This window comes from Lutjanus erythropterus, chromosome 16 (genome assembly GCF_056507025.1).
Source record: "Lutjanus erythropterus isolate fLutEry1 chromosome 16, fLutEry1.hap2, whole genome shotgun sequence".
Taxonomy (NCBI): Eukaryota; Metazoa; Chordata; class Actinopteri; order Lutjaniformes; family Lutjanidae; genus Lutjanus; species Lutjanus erythropterus.
Window position 1 is genome coordinate 26,360,649 of NC_139332.1, and position 17,232 is coordinate 26,377,880.

Consider the following 17,232-nt stretch of genomic DNA (forward strand, 5'->3'; position numbering starts at 1 on the left):
ATCTCTCTTGCTCAACCAAACTCCTTGAGGAAAAACAGCAATTTTACCTTGCAGGACACAGGAGTTTCTGGCCTACCACTGCCTTGATGTGTTAGCTGATTACGTTGTTTTGTTTTGTGTGACTTCAGTGATTCAAAAGGTTAGTTCAGATTTAACAGAAGTCACACAATGACACAAACAAACTGAGGCAGCTGTTGACCAGCATCTCCCATATTCTGTGAGGAAAAAATGATGAGTTTGCCTATGGAGTTTGGTTGGTTTGGAGACACCAATACTTGTCTTATATAACCGCTGTTTCCCTCCAGAAAACTGTCAGAGTTTAAGTAAAACAGTGAAAATTAGTCCTTAATTTAGAATACACTTAAATTCATTTTGATTATTTTGGCTGGATGTTTATTTAAGTGGCTAAATTAAGTTTTTCTGCCAAGCTTGTCCACAGCAGTACATTGCTGATACTCGTATCACCTACTGTTCTTAATACACTAACTACCAATGAAGTACTTTATAAAAGCCCACTGCAAATAATCCAAACTATCCCTTTAATCTAGGTTCACTCGGATTACAATCCCTGATTGTCTCCATCTATCTGATCAAAACCAACCGACACCAGCCGAGCAGCGGCAGATCTGTTCTATCTGTCGGAGTGCTACACAAAACCTCAAACCTGCCGCTAACATCAGAACCTACGGAGGAAGCATGAATTCATCCATCTGTCCGTCCATCCTGGGGCCAACTACTTCTTCTCAACATTAACCAGAATGCTACAAAAAAAGTTTCCAACCCAAAGCTCTAACCGCTTAAACCTGCAGCTCAACAACTGAAGTCTATTCCTGAAGTCGCACTAGTAACTATATAACTGGCTTTGCTGCCAACCGTAAAATTTCATCACAATAGTAACAACATTGACAACAACGATAACAACAACAACATCAATGGTAAACTACTAATTCTAAACAACAGTTTTTTTTAAGATAACCACAAAACATCTTATATTAAACTTTTACAAATCTGCTTTGTTGATTCGTATGTATAAATGCATAAAGGTACGAGAGATTGAGAGTGCCCTCTGTTGCTTGCCTAGCGTCCCGGGTCAGTGCAATGAATTGGCCAGTTATTAGCAAAGGAGACCTCGAAAAACTACGTTGATTTCTGGCCCTTGAAACTACTACAAAAAGAAACATAAAAAGAAGAACAAAAAACAAAAAAAAAAGAAAAGCAACGTCCAGCCGTGTCGTCATATAATCTTTCAGATAATCAGGTCCAAAGAAACATAAGATCCTGCTTTTCACACAGAAAGCAAGGCTGATAAGACCATACTCTGTGTTTAATTAATGCCTTCAGCCGTTCAACAGGTCCCAATGCTGAGCCAGTCACAGGCCAGACCACGGTTACTACTGCTACACGTCAGACCCGACTCTTCTTACCACCTGAAATGGATTAAATCACTTTTTTTTCCAGGGATTCAGTGATGTTTTTGAGGCACAAACAGGTGCAAATCCCGCCCATCCTGCACTGGCAGCAGGCAAACGCACATGAATAAAGGGACAATTAACCCCAAAATTTAAAACACATATTTCCCCCCTGGTTTTTAGTGCAGTTTATCCATCTACATTTTTTTTGGTGTGAGTTGCAGAGTTCTGGAGATATCGACCTTCTTGAAAATACGAAAGTGATGACAGGCGCTCTGTGGTGTTCAAATATCCATAAAAAATACACTTGAAAATTTCAAAACCAGCAACTCTTCAAAAATCATGACCAGCAGTTTTGTATAGGAACTACACATGTAGGAACTACTTTCTTTCTAGTAGAAAAGAAAGTAGTTCAGGTAGATTATAAACTAGTTCTGGTAAATTCTACTGCAGAAAAAAGCAGTTCCTTCATGAAAACGCTTATAACAAGGTTACTGGTTACTCAAGATAACTTGCAGACCTTGTTATGAGCAGCTTCATCTAGGAACTGAAAGTAGATGCCAAAGTAGTTCTGGTGGATTCTACTGCAAAAAGAAAGTAGTACCTACACAAAGCTGCTCATAACAAGGTTACTCGTTACTCAAGACAATACAAAGACATGAGCAGTTATGAGCAGTTACCAATATTGAGTAGTATGAAAAAAAGTAAGCACTACAGGCCATTGGAAAAATATGTCTTTTGGATTTTGGGGTGAACTGTCCGTTTAAAACGTAATTCAAAACATTTCGGCTAATAAGTGAGCCAGGACTGCTACAAATACCCACACCAGCCTCTATGAGGCCTGTTTTAAGTCATATGTCTCAAAGTTGCTCTATAGATGTAAATATATGCTTATATGTACTGTATGTGTGAATATAAAAACAACAAATCTGAGGCATTTACAGCAGTTATCTCCTTGATTTCCCTTTACAATTCAGTGGCCTGCCATGAAACACACACGCACACACACAAACACACTCTCATACAGCAGTACATGTATATACAGAGATGCACGCACACACTCACACAGCGTATTCTTCGCTAAGATGGGAGGAAAGTAGTTATGGGCATGACACCCAGGTCACCTCGCTTGTAAAAGACGGTAAAGGAGAAAAAGTTAAAACACACGCTCATAAAAAGGAAAAATATATATATATGTATATATATCATTCTCAAAAGGTCGACTCCCCTCCGTCTCTTCCTGTAGAGTTCCCTCCCCACCACCCAATAAACCCAAGACCTTGTGACAGATTTTGCCCAAAGGGGCTTTGAGGTAAAAGTAGATAAGAGTCCTGCTTAGCTGGGAGAGCTAAAAGAGCTGCGCTGACACACACTGTGCCAATCCACTCCCTTGCTCAGTGTATCTTACAAACACAAGAGTGCAGACATTCAAATAGAAAAAACAAACTCAAAATAATGGCTCAACTTGTAGTATGTGTGTGTGTATGGTTTGTTTTTTCTTCTTTTTTTTGTTTTTTTTTCCTTTTGTGCACTGGGCTTGCAGTGCTGGATTGCTGGTTTGAAAGGCGGCTCGATTGGGAACGCTGGTTGGAGATTGTTCCTTGAAACAAAAACCTGCCGGACACATCAGGACGCAGCAGATTTTCCCTCCGTCCAAGAGCCGCTTTGGTGCAGATTCAGAAGATGAGTAGAGTGAGTGTGAAGAGAAAGAGACAGACTACAAGGAGAGAGAGAGAGGAAGAAGAAGGAGAGAGAGAGAGAGAGAGAGAGAAGAGAGAGACTGGCAAATGAGAGATAAAAAAGAGAAGGAAAAGGGAATCCGCGGGTGGACTGGCTGACGTGCTCGCTAGCTCAGGCGAAGTACATGGTGTGCTGGGTATCATAGTGGATCTGAACGGCCTTGGCCAGCGCCTGGGGGTCTCGGCCGTTACTCTGACCCGACACGTGGCTGCCTTCAGCGCTGCAACACAGAGAAAGGCAGTTTACTTTGACTGTCGGGGATGATTTCACATCACAAAAATGCAGGAAACAGAGGGGGCAGGGATGAAAACAGGAATCAGGAGCCATGTTTTGGTGAGTAACTTGTTTAGTCTCATACCGCCGAAAACAGAGCAGAGTCTTCGTGGGTTGTGTATGTTTTATTAGGTTTTATTTTGCTTTTAATTTCTGTTTTCAGTTCAATTCCAGTTAGTTTCCAGAGAGGGTTTGCTCATTTCAGTTTTGTTTTTATCGTTAAAAAAGGTTTAGTTTCAGTTTCGTTTTTATTAGTTTCTGTATTAGTTTTTTTAATTCTAATATGGGTATTTGTCGGGGACAAGACTTCAGAAGTTCAGACATCTGACTCACAGTCATGTAGATTTTCCAATCTCAATAACCATCTGCACCAATACCTCCTTGTGTGTAATTCGGTGACAAATTTGACCACAATGACAAAGACTAAAACTAAAGACATTTCCTGAATATTTGTTATTTTGGTTTGTTTGTTGTTTTGAACAAGCAGCCTCGACCTGTGTGCCCGATCGTTCAAATGGGTCAGAAATCTACTCACCTGATGTACTTGCCCTTATTTTATTTAACAAAGATTAAAGCTGCAAAGTCTATTAAATATCAGGAAACAACAATATTCAGCTTGATATAATAAATGGAGAAAAAGAGGAAATCTCAGAATGTAAGAGGCTGAAAATGGCATTTTGGGCATTGCCCAAGCTGCTAGATTTACTAGCCTGACATGACGTTTCACTTGCCCTGGGCAAGTGGGCAGTATTACATAATCTTTTTTAATGAAGTCTAGTTTTTATTTTTATTCCAGTTGAATAAATGTTTTTGTTTTTTTATTAGCTTTACTTAACTATAATAACCTCGGTCCAGAGAGCTTTCTCTCCCATCTCTCCTCTACACTTGTTATGCAAACAATTTTAATAAATGATACTAAGTGCTTTGCAGAGACAAAAGGAATAGACAAGATGCTCTGCATACCATGCACATGAGGGCTGCAGATAATTTTCATTATCTATTCATCTGCCAATTATCATCTAGATTACTTGATTAATTTTTTGGTCTATAAATGGTCAGATAATAGTGAAAAAGCCCCTGCCAGTTTCCAAAGTGATGCCTTTAAATGCATTTATCTGACTAAAACCCCAAAATAATCAGATTATTATTCCAAAGTCCACAAGAACTTAACTTTCTATCTTCATTTTGGACCACTAACAGGCCTCCCTCTGAGGACCTTGTTTCCTGTTCGCTTCTTTATCATCTCATCTATTCAATAATGGCAACTTACCAAAAAAAAAAAAAAAAAAAAACACAGCAAAAACAAAAAAAAAAACCCAAAACAAAACGTTTGTGCACATTAACTATTTAAGTGCTGTTGACCATTCCTCTGGGTTTGGTCCAACTCAGTCACAGCCGAGTATGTTAGTACTGTATGTATGTAAGTATTGACATGTGTCCAGGGCAGCCTCACCTGTCATGGTCTTTGTCCACCAGGTGATAGCGGGCTCGGAAAGCCACCAGTCTGGCGTAATAGGCCGGTGCTGGGATGGAGACGGAGCGCGTGCAACGGACGTAGGTGTGGCACAGCTGGTAGGTGAGGAGCTGCAGTTCATCAGCAGTGAAACAGTTGTCATCCCACAGGACGTGGTAGTGGGAGGGACGACTGGTTCCCTGAGTGAAGACAGAACAGATGACAGTCAGTACTGTACTAATACTTTTGTGTCATGCTATGTGATAAGTGCGCTACTACAAAAGACATTTTCATCTGTCAGCATTAGACCCCCACATCCAGTATGATTGAATATTTTAATTCTCTCTTTTCAGAATGACACCAGCTTCTGTCACAAAACTCAAACATTTGTGAGAAGTATGTGAGCAGGCAGGGTGGTTTGCATACTCTGTGCCACCTCACTCACTGACTGATTGTTGGTCTTATTTGTATTTGTATACAGGAATTCTGTTACGTTTATAGAAGTGCAGCATAAGCCTCGCCAGTATGTGAGGGGCTGTGTCCAAAGTGTTTTTCCAGGCGGCCAGCATATTTTTAAAATTGTTTACAGTGACAGCACAGCACATTTTCACTGTGCTACAAATGTAAATGCATTTTTCTTGATGCCAAAAGTTAAAAAAAAGTTTGAATGCTGGATAAAATGCTATTGTCAGTTTTTACCCAGCCATCAAATCACAGTGGAGTGAAATGCCACACATTGTGTCCTGCTAGTACTCCTTGATCTGGTCTCTGTCCAGCTTCAGCTCTTGCAATGGTAGGTCTGCTCGCCAAGATGCTTCCTCTCCCACAAGATCTGAACCCACACAGAGCAGTGGGTCCATCCTCTCCTCTCTACGTGCTCCAAGCCTTCCTCTCCTCCAGAGCAACAGCCGAAGCAAGAACTGTACCTTCTGCCAGCTTATTTATTCTCAGTGTTTGTCAGAGCTGGAAAGTACAAATACTTTGTCACTGCTCTTAAGCAGAGTTTCAGGTATCCGTGCCCATCTGTGCTTACTTTTACTCCTGACATTTTAACACAAATATCTGCACTCTCTTCCTCCACCCTATGTCTATTTGCAGTATCCAGTGTGTGTCTGAAGAAAAAAAAGAAACACTACAAAAACACAGTATAGCTTACCGGTTGTTATATCACACTTACTGATACTGACCTTTTCAGCAATATGAAAATGACTGTTGTTAGGGTGATTTCTGGATCTTTATGAATCACAACTCTGTTGTCTAACAATGGCCTAACCGTCAGTTGTCAAAAATATGCGTTTAAATTGAAAAAAAATCAATTTGAATTGCGCCTTTACAATCAGTGAATCGTGACACCCCTAGTAAAAGAATGCGTGTAATTTTGCAGCCTCTGTTATTGAATAACACAGACTACTGCAAAATTACATACTCGTAACGCATAAATTAATCATTACTTCCATGCATATTCCATGTTATGGCAACTGAAGTATGTCAGCTGAAGACAGAGCAGCTCTTCTGACCAAACTGATGAACAAGAACCAAATGCTGTAATGTGCACAAACCACAGCAAGTGCCTGTTTCTACTTTCCACAACTATCTTTTAAATTTACAGGGAACAAATGATTTATATTGAAAAGATAGTTTGTGGATAGCGCATCACTTTAAATAACCGGGCCAAACCATGTGATGGGTCAAAGAAGCATCCAAATCGAACCGTTTACTGTCATTATGCATCATTACCACGGTAACCACAAAGCTAAATTGCCGAACCCTTGAGGACAATTTCCACTGAAATAATGTGTTGAAACCGTCATTTCTATTTTTGTGTTAATGTGCCAAATCCAGACATCATTTCAAAACTCCAAAAGAGACTTGGAGAAATGATGTGAGCAACGCACAAAACCTCATCTATGACAAGGCTGTGAGCGCAAAATCCCTCACCTGAATCCCAGCATGGCTGCACAAGTAGAAGTCGAACTCGGACGGGTGTGTGATGGTGCTGTCCACTGTGGTGCCTGCTGGGACGTTACCACTCTTCCCAACCTGCAGGAGGTAATCAATAACATAAGACTTAGAACATATGGTGCTGCACAATAGAAAACAATTAAAACACCACACATCATAGTAGAGCGAACTGACCCGCTCAGCTTTGTCAGAGCAGAAGAGACGAGTGTGGTGACGTTTCTGAACCACGATGTAGGTAATGCCCGGCCTGTAATCCTCCTCCAGACTGATGCAGGCCTTCCTGATGGCTATCAGCTCCGGCCACGCCACCTGATACAACACAAAAAGACGACACAAAAACTTAAAAAGATATCCTCCTCTTATAATAAATTACAGCTGCCAATCCTGACAAGCAGATCACATGTGGGACAGTTTGGACTGAAAATACATGGTAAAGCTTAACTTAACCAAATACCGCTAATCTCTCACCTGTTTCATCTGTCCCTCCGACACACCGCCACGATAGTAGATGATCCTTGTGGGTTTGAAGCGTGTGGACTTGTAGAACTGGATGAGTAGCTCTCGCACCATGTTGGTCAGGTCTTGGATCACCTCCTGACTAAAGAGCTGCTCCTAAAAAAAGACAAAAACAGCTGATTTAGACCTTAAACAGGATGAGGGAACCGTCAACTGAAAACTAGAGCTTAAGAGTCCATCAGACTTTGACAAGAGAGATATGTTGACACGTCTAAAACTTATATCTGGTAACAAGCTGAATTTAAAATCAGTATAATAAGTAATTAATCTAAATATTGCATTCCAAAGGGATCCATTTAAGTTTGGAAACAGACTCATTTTAAAATGAATTGAGAGCCATCCACACCAAGAACGATAATTCTAACAAGACAATTTCTACAGAAACTGAGGGTGCCTGTTGCTTTGTGCATATTCCTGTAGCTGTATCATTCAGGTTCATCTATGTCCATTCTTCAAACAAACAGTGGTGGTTGATGGCTTTTAATTTGAAAAACCCTCATCCTGACCTTCCTGTTAAGATGCAGTTGGTCTATGGGGCTTTTATTTTGAACAAGTAGCCTCAACCTGTGTTCCCTGCTGAGTTACTGTCAGGGGCTTTTGTATTCGGTCCATCCCTGGTTAAGTTTTGGAAGGTTTTGGAAAAGTTTTGGAAGGTCTGGCAAAGTTTCCACCTGTGTTCTTTACATGCTGTGAGAGCAGTTAGGAGAATCCAACACTCTGGAAAGTTATCATCTCTTGAAGACAACTTTCATTCATTCTTTTAATCGAATAAACATCAATTTGTTGGCGTCCCGGTGATGGCCGAAGAGGACATGAGCTAGGACCAAACAAACTTCAGAGATGCCTTCAAAGATGCCAAAAACTGTTTTGCAGTACGTCTCAGGTAAAAGGACTTTCCCAATGTGCAGTCTTCAGCCAAACATTACATTACAAAGGGTTTATTAAGTTATATAAATCCTGTTAATACACCTGGTTTTGATTAATTAAATCAGTCTGAAAATAATCCCAAAAATACTGTCCACCGCTGGTGTTGTTGTAGTTGTAGTGTGGACTACAGAGTTATTATTCTTGGTGTGGAAGGCCTTTAACTCAATTAATACAAGCACAAACTAACAGTTTGTCAATAGCACAAAAATCCTCATGTGAATGCCGTTACCTGGGACATGTCTTGTCTAGACGTCTGGACTCGCACCGTGGCACAGTAACGGCTGGGGTGGCCGTCCATGCTGCCCACCACCGCAGCGATGGACGGCTTCTTCCCATCACCTGCTGGAGGATGTGTGACATCTGCACCGAGGAAGATGACAGGCTGCTGGAACACAGAGGGCCTGAACCACGAACAGGACACACAAACGAAAGAAGAGAGACTTGCATCACAGGCCTGTGCAACATATTTCTTATTTGTACCCTAAAAACAGCACAACTATGAAGAAAATCATTATGCAGTTCAAAAAATTCTCAGAATTCAAGCACCAGACAAAGTTCCAAGAAATGCAGAATAGATATGAAAATTATGCAGATTATTACTAAACCTTTTATTGCTCTTAACCACATAATTACCAGGGGATAATTTGTACTCAGAAAACATCTGACCAATCTACAACATTCAAAGCCAAGATGCATTCCAGACGCCATCTGGACTGCTGTGAAGAAATAACTAAATCCATGCTGACCTCTGATGAGGCACCAGGACGTTGTTGATGCCTCCCAGCTTGGCGTTGATCTTGAGGCACAGGTTGGACAGGGTTTGAGGGGACGTCTTCACTACGTTCTTCACCTGCACACACTGGGTTGCCATGCCAAGAAGAGTGTCCCCCACCCGCTTTACCTCAGCTGTGGACAAAGACAGGTATAGATCAGTATCACAAAAATTTAGTTGAAAGACTAATTACCTGTAGAATAAAAAAAATGCCTACATTTCTTTTACCTTTTTCTCATTTGCTGAAATACGACATTATGAATTTCTTACCATAGACGGGTGTTTTGCCAGGCAGGATGACCACAATCAGCTGCAGACCTACGTAAGACATCTTGAGGTGTTTGAACATGGGCTCCACGCTGTCTGCTCCTTGGGCGTATTTACAGAAACATGGCTGGCCTTGAATGGGCATCCCAGCATCCTTGGAGATCTTTCGAAGCTGGTCGGTGAAGCTCCTGTTGGAAAACATTAATGCTCATCAGAAATCAGCTGCATAAACAGACATTTCATACAATTCAATGTAAACAGAGAGAAACAGATTTACTCAATAAATGCGAGACCATTGCAAGCGCAGTTTGTAACAGAAGATTTTGAATTTACAGCCACACTAACGTCTTTGTGAGTCCGTCCTTTATATAGTGCATATACACAGAGGAGTCAATCCATTTGTCTCGGCATGTCCTTACTACAAGAAAGACATCCTTTGTGTCTTTTCTTGGAAACCCATTAAAAAACGTTGAATAGGTCAATGGTTGAGAAAAATATCCTTCTTGGAAAATAAAAAAAAACTATATAAAAAGTTTTTTTTTCAATGAACTGTGGGAACCATTTACACATTATGTTGAAAATTATGACTGGAATGATTTGCTCTGTCATGTAGATGTGACACAGGATGGGAATAATAGAAGGAATGCATAACGTTTAGGCTTCACTTCATTAAGAATGAAACCTTGAGGGAATTGTTGTTTTTCAGTGAACGTGAAAATTGTGATAAAAAACTGATCATTTCCACTAATCGTATCGCATATCAAAATCTCAGTCAAAATAATTGCAATGACTTTAAGCTGGTATTATGTTTATCATGCTCACTATCTTAGTTTAGTGTGTTCTGATCACCAAATATTAACTTCAGGGTGGAGCTAAAGCAAAAGTGAGGGTCAGGGTCAAAGTCAGTTCTCAATTCCCATCCCTAAGTGGGATGCAGCACCTAACAACCAGGTCTCTACAAATTTCTTGTTCAGGATATTTTACACTTGTGGGACCGACTGACCAACAGACATTGCCATTAATACAGCCAAGGCCTCACTTTTCCTTCTTCTCGAGTGCATCTCTGGGACGAGCCTCATTAAAAAACCAAACACAACAGCTGACACCACGACTCACTTAAGCAGGTCCTCTCGGCACTGTTTCTGCGGAGCGAAGCAGGCCACGGCCCACACCTTGATCTCGATGCCAGCGTAGAACTGCTTCCCTCTCATGTCCCACACGCCCTGGTTGGGCGTGGCCACGGTTTTATTCTGCGGAGAGAGTCCCTACTCTCTTAGTCAACCCCCCGGTTGGATGAACCAATACAGAAGGTACTACAGCAGAACCTACACTTTGATTTTCTTACTATACACAGGCAAACATAATGCATAATACATATAGACATTGTTATACAGATCAATCATACACACACTGCTTCATACTGCTTTTATAGATTCATACCAGGTTTACTGTATAATGATGTTCTATGTATTACTATGCATTAAGTATTAATCTGCACTAGACATACACAGGATATGCTTTGAAGAAAGAAATGCTCAGTTATTTTGTTGCACATAAGTATTCTGGTTTTGTAGCTTTACATATCAGGAGTCCTGACATGAACAGCGCACAAGAGAAGTGTATCAATTCAAAGACACATCATTAGGTGAGTGCTCTCACATTGAGTGTGGTTGTGAATACAAATTCAAAAGGGAAGTGGCTTTCAATTAAGCTAACAAGATTTGCCAAAGGCCATTAAGAGCTTTTATTCTTCAAAACAAGTGACCATGATGAACTACGTAGACCTGTGTGCCAAGAAAAGTTAAGAGCTTCTTCATCTCATTACAAGATTGTCTCAAAATAATGTTCAACACGATCAAAGTTTCAGGAGTTAAAACTACCTAATAAATCAGTGACATAAAACATTTCAAACAGACTGCTGCTTTTCCCATCTCACAAGTTGTACATACAGTCACTTCAGGGAGTATTCATTTCTGTGAATACTTTGATGCAACTGTATCTCCACAAACATCAGCATGCCATGTTAAAATGAAAGGTGTGTTTTATTTATTCGAATGGGAATAGCTGCCAGTCTACAGTTAAGGGCATTTCAGTGGAAGCCGATTAGACTCGATATCCCAGCAGGCAAGTGGCCAAGCCTTTCAGAGAGAGAGAGAGAGCTGTGATAGGATCTTGGGTAAATTAACCAACGTATAGTTCAAGCAGCCAATAAAGGGATTTAAGCTTGGCACTGGCGCAGAGGAGCGTTTTTTTCAAACATCAATCTGCTGTAATTCTGTGAGGAACAATTGTAAATGAAGCAGAGAGTATAAGGCCCATACACTGAACCAATTTCCCCACAGGGATCATTAAAGTTTCATCTTATCTCAGCAGAATCATTGATGCTGCCTCTGAATGGAGCGTTACATTCCAGCACCTGTGGTATTTATGTGAAGATTTTCTCTTTTAGGTGGGAGATAAAGCCACATTCAATCCACAGGCTTTAAAAGTGGATCTTTTAGCGATGTTTTACGTTAATGCTGGGTGGCTACGAGTCTCATCGTCCTCCTGTCAACAGCACATTCATCCTTCCCCCCCTTACAAACAATCCTTGAATCCCAATTCAGCTTCTCACATCCTACAACCAGGTAGCAGTAACGTGGGAGCAAAAGTCTGCATTTCTGTAAAACAAAATTGGGTAAAAGCCATTTTCTTGTCCAAAAATGCTCCCAGGCATGTCCTCTGCTGGCAAATTATTTCTTTTCAGATCCATACAGGCCTGCACCATTCAATCAGATCTCTTTAAACAGCTGATTTGGGATTCAGAGGGTGAATCTCAGCAGTCTGCAGTGACTTGTTCCTCATCTTCATTCCTCCACTAACACAGACTCTAAATAGTGCAACAGGTGGAAACCAAAGCTTTCACCTACGTGCACCGTCATATTTACATACTTAGAAGTTGTGTCAGTGAAGGGAGAGAGCCTTTAAAGAGATGCACTTGACAGACTGCAGAGATGCACTACAGGGTTATAACATGGGGCAAGATCCAGGTCTCACAGGTTCACAGACTGTATATGAAAGTTGAACATTGCATCTAGTCACCATATGAATAATTCTGGCATTTAAACCTGCAGCACCAATTAGTTGACTTATTGTGTACAATAAATAGGGTTGCAAAATCTTAGGTGATGGTGATCAGAGCAGAGGGATTAGAGTCTAGCAGTGAAGCAATCAATGCACATGTGCCAACATAAGCACTGCAGAAAAGAAGTCCCTGTGTCTTGCTGATCAATTGCTGGGTAAATGTGAAGGAAGAGTCTTCTATACTTGTATACTCAGACACAGCTGGGTCGCAAGATGCACGATAGAGACGGTTGCACTGATTAAAACGAGAGCCTTTTTATTGCATGTGACATGCAAGTGAAAAATGTGTAACTCGCTTGTGGCTGAGACAGGGTGTAAGAGGCTATATTTGCTTTGGAGAGGAACTGTGCATGAATGTGGTGTCAGTGTAATCAGAAAAAGGAGTTGTTGACTTCTTATGTACAGGAGAATGGTGGATGAAAGTAATAGTTTGGTTGATGTAAGAAACTTTTCACATACTGCAGATCTTTTTTTGCTCACAGTTAATTTGTAATATGGTATTAGGTTGTAACTGTTGGTTGCTGTCCATGTAGAGAGAAAATCTTCCAAAATTAAAAGTTCAAAAGTTCAAGCTGCAGATTTAATTATCAGTAAAACACTGCAAACTTAAATTCTGCTATAAAATACCACTGATGGCAAGTAAAACTTAAGGCTCAGTGGTTGGATATGAAATGCACCTGAGGAATCGTGGTAAACGTCTGACCTTACGTTTTTATATACATGATTAAACTCAAAACAACAAATGTTGCATATTTTTAACACAGTTGTTCCTCTTTTGTACTGATGACTGAAGCGAGCGATGACTCAACGGCAGGAATGTGATCTCCATCTGTAGAGGTGCTTGAAGTGTGAGTCACCTCACGTTGGTATTGAGAAAATGAAAAGGACTTTTCTTCCACACTAAGGGTGCCTGAAATACCTCCTCCCACTTTGAAACTCTAGATCATGTAGTTTAAAAAAAAATCATAATCTCAAACTGAATTTCAACATTCATTAAGCTCAAATTTGCTCACAAATCCACTGTTCAACTTGGATCTTCCCCTCATGTCCCAGCATTCACTCTGTGATGGCCCCCCCACCCCGTGCGGTCCCAGTCAGGCTTGCGCCCCCCCAAGAGTGCAACCCCTGCCCAGTACTCACCCTGCCACAGTCCCTCCCTGTGTCTGTACTCACCCGGCCCCCATACTGCAGCATGGGTGCTGGGAGAACACGACCCGTCACCTCTGTCATGTCATTGTGGACCACAATGCCAAACTCCTTCAGGTAAGGGTCCGGGCCCCCGACCATGCTGTTACTTTTGACCTGGTGAAGGAAAAGGAAGGAGTAGGAGGAGAAGAAATCAGAATTGTTAAGAAAAGAATGAGACGAACATGAGATTGAGGCATGAAATAGAACAAATATAAAAAAAAAACCCAAGTTGTACACTGTCCCTCTTCACAGTTCACAGCAGTGTCTAGAACTGAATAATTATGGGCCAGTTTTACAGACAGGGCTTAGAATAATCCAAGCCTTAATCTGCACTGGTTAAACTAGGACATTTAAGTAGCTTTCATTAATGTGGCTTCAATTTGGCATAGTTAGTCTGAACATTACTATGGAACAGAAAACTGATTGACTGGTGTCAATCTGGTAAAAAAAAAAAAAAAAAAAAAAAAGAACAGTAGAGGCAAAAGAACTCAAAGATAATCAAATTAGTCCATACTCTCTTACTAACAGTGCTAAGCAAGATAAAACCTGCCTCTTTGAAGGTTGAATTTAAGATTAAATTTAGTCCTAGAGTAGCTCTATTCCCCCTCTTGTAAATGGTTTAGTTTAACCCAGAACAGGCAAAATCTACAATTTTTTTTTAATAGAGGCCGTTGCAAGTCACTTTTAGTTAAGACAGCTTAAACATGCAGGGGACTAATCTTAAGCCTTGGCTATAAAACTGGCCATACAAGTATTTACAGACAAATCAAACAGATGCCAGCAGCTCCAGTTGCTTTTCTTACTCTCACCCCAAGAGGGAAACACTCACCAGTCTGCTGATCTCCTCCTGTCTGTCGGGGGCTGAGCGAGCTGTAGCTTTGATCATGGTGGACGTCTGGTTGTCTGTCAGTTTCTTGATGCAGCGCTGGCCTGCTACTATGTTACAGACCTACAGAGCAGGAAGAAACATTTCATTAATTAAACAAAACCGATCACATAAAAGGAACTATGCCATTTAATTAAAAAGGGAGAATGTTGCAATAGGAGATGAAAGGATTTTTGTGTAAACTAAGCTAAATCAATCATCAATAAGCATCAAAACGGCCTCTTTCTCACCTCCAGGGGAAGGTAGGTGTGCTTCTGTTCTTGCCCTACTTGCAGGCAGGGTAAGTGTGGATACTTGAGCTGCAGATTGTACTTCTGCTTGAAATACTGAGCTACTGTGCACTCCATGGCTTGGCCGTTCTCAAGCTGTAAGGGGAACCTGTGAATAAATGGAAAATGTGGGCGAAGCACACAGAAATCCACATGAGAGTATAAAACAAAAACACAAAAGGAAAATATGACCCAAGCTGCATTTATTGTATAGTTACAAGTTCTTATAATGTTTTGACTTACTGGTACATTACACAACACTTACATTGGCTACGTTTGTATGCACCAAATATTTCAGTTTTTGCCCCAGCCCTCCTAACTGTTGGCTAGTTGGTTTGCTGACGATGCACAAAGCTGACAAACAGGTAACAGGACACATGTTGCAAATGGTGGTGAGCACTCCAAACAAGACGCAAATTCAAAATGTGCTGTATGCATATCCTCGATGCGGACATGGAAGATTCTGCATTGATTCAGAAATGTCAAAAATCGATATTCTAAATGTCAGTTAATAACGTGAAATCAGTGGGGGAAAAAAAGGTGGAATTCATTGCGAGGGCAGTGTAGCACCCAGACGGTGTTTAGCATGCACACACTAGAGTTCTCTTGTAATCATTAGCTCGTAATTAATCTTTACAAAAGGCCGCAGTTGCAAGCATGATTTAATTTAATGGTCAAATTATTACCTTAGCAAGATGAATGCAAAATGTATTTGGTATTTTGTACGCAATCGGCCAGAGACTAATGTTAAGACGTTAACAAAGTGGAGAAACAATCAGCAATAAACTGACAGACTGGCTAACCAACTGCACTGAAGAATTAAACAACTTAAACCAACTCTAGTGAGGAGAATCAGTCTCTGCACAGCCCGTTTCACCCACTCTGCCTTTTGGACAGTGATGGCTTTTCCCAGAGATAACAGTGCAGCAGAGAGGACGCTCTCCAATGAGAGAGAGACACAACATTAATAACACAGAGGTGAGAAGTAATAAAGCACAAATATTTCATCATTGTGCTGTCTAGGTATCTGTACTTAACTACCTACTTACTTTATTTTTCTGGCAACCTTTTACTTTTACTCACTACATTTAAAACAAATGCCTGTACTTTCTGCTCCTTACATTTTCAAACAGGCTTGTTACTGTAGTTTTAATGCATTTGTGGGGAATTATTGAATATTTTTATTTTGCATCATTGCTCACTGCCTTCCCAACATAAAAACTGATTTTAACCTAAATCATGACAAAATAAAATGTAGAAAAGACAATTCCTTGGTGTATCCATCGGTGTATATCATGCACAACAGATCTAACAGCACAAAAAGATCTACGAAGAAGAAAATCAATGCAAAGACGTAACGAGACGTAAAAGACAGAAAGATGCATAAAACGTAATGCAACAAAGACAACAGAAAAGACAAACTACATAAAAGCCATAACAGACAAAGAGGGCTACTTTTTACTTTGAGCACATTTCAGAATCTGTACTTTTTCACTTTTACATGAGTAAAGAAGTTGAATCAGCATTTCTAACTCTTAACAGAGTCTTTTTTACACAACTATCTGTACTTCTACTTGAGTAAAGACTGTGTGTATGCAACAAAGAACTCCGTGTGCTTTTTTTTTATTCTCATACAGGCAGGAAAATTAATGCAATTAACTTTCAAAGTAAAAAAAACCCAAAAGAATCACTTGGAGAATGCAACATTTGGAACAGGGCCTTATTTGGAATATCCAAATGAAATATGTTTTTGAGATGATCTGTATAAAATCAGAATATTGCCACATTTGTAATGATGGTGGAAAATTAATCTGCATGCAAATGTAGTCAATGTTGCACTTGCTGACACGAGAGTGAAGCAAGTGAGTGAATAGCACTTACGTTTGATGGCTGGCAGGTCGGCGGGTTACATTGCACACACGGTACTTCCTCTTCATTTGACCACAGTGTGTGACCTCAACTTTCAAGCCTGTTTAAAAACATGCAAGAATGGGTTTAGAGTCCTGTAAAGAAGTTGTAACATTTTTTAGACCAAATGCAATTTAAAATATTTTAATATTAGATCAAGTTCAGTGGGTTGCAACTGCACTCTCCTGTCATCTTCAAAACTGTGATAAAGATAAATGCTGACAAAGCAGCAAATAGCGAGCAGGGTGTTTCAGCTCTGCAGTTTCCTCTTTACACATTTGTCACAACTCTGCTCAAAACACAAACCAAAAGGAGAATTGAGAGAGCTTACAAGTGTCAAAGAAAATGTGCAGCTGAAACACCTCACTGTCTGGTTCAAAATTACATCAAATCTGAAAAATGCTGTTCACTCCTGCAAGGTTATTTGGCGCTTCTTTTTGTATAACAGAAGTGAGACAAACAGACTGGAGCTGCTTGGAATTGCAATTTTCTTCTTGCATTCAAATGTTGGTTCTGTATAAAAGCACAGCTCTATTCAG

General features: G+C 40.4%; 1 protein-coding gene across 2 annotated transcripts in view; it reads right to left on the minus strand.

Annotated features, from left to right (window-relative positions):
- Positions 1-552: 552 nt before the first annotated feature.
- Positions 553-17,232, minus strand: part of ago4 (argonaute RISC component 4) — a 35,332-nt gene continuing 18,652 nt past the window's right edge. Inside the window, exons 7-19 of one of the 2 annotated variants that reach the window (XM_084739360.1) lie at positions 16,667-16,754; positions 14,747-14,894; positions 14,460-14,579; positions 13,583-13,744; positions 10,436-10,569; positions 9,323-9,507; positions 9,027-9,186; positions 8,510-8,681; positions 7,306-7,449; positions 7,012-7,146; positions 6,814-6,915; positions 4,876-5,075; positions 553-3,369 (exon numbers count right to left, since the gene is read on the minus strand). In XM_084739360.1, the coding sequence (XP_084595486.1) occupies positions 3,261-3,369; positions 4,876-5,075; positions 6,814-6,915; positions 7,012-7,146; positions 7,306-7,449; positions 8,510-8,681; positions 9,027-9,186; positions 9,323-9,507; positions 10,436-10,569; positions 13,583-13,744; positions 14,460-14,579; positions 14,747-14,894; positions 16,667-16,754 (1,859 nt within the window). In that variant the 3' untranslated portion in view covers positions 553-3,260. Of the gene's footprint in view, positions 3,370-4,875; positions 5,076-6,813; positions 6,916-7,011; positions 7,147-7,305; positions 7,450-8,509; positions 8,682-9,026; positions 9,187-9,322; positions 9,508-10,435; positions 10,585-13,582; positions 13,745-14,459; positions 14,580-14,746; positions 14,895-16,666; positions 16,755-17,232 lie in introns of both variants that reach the window. The other variant, XM_084739359.1, reaches the window with a different exon arrangement.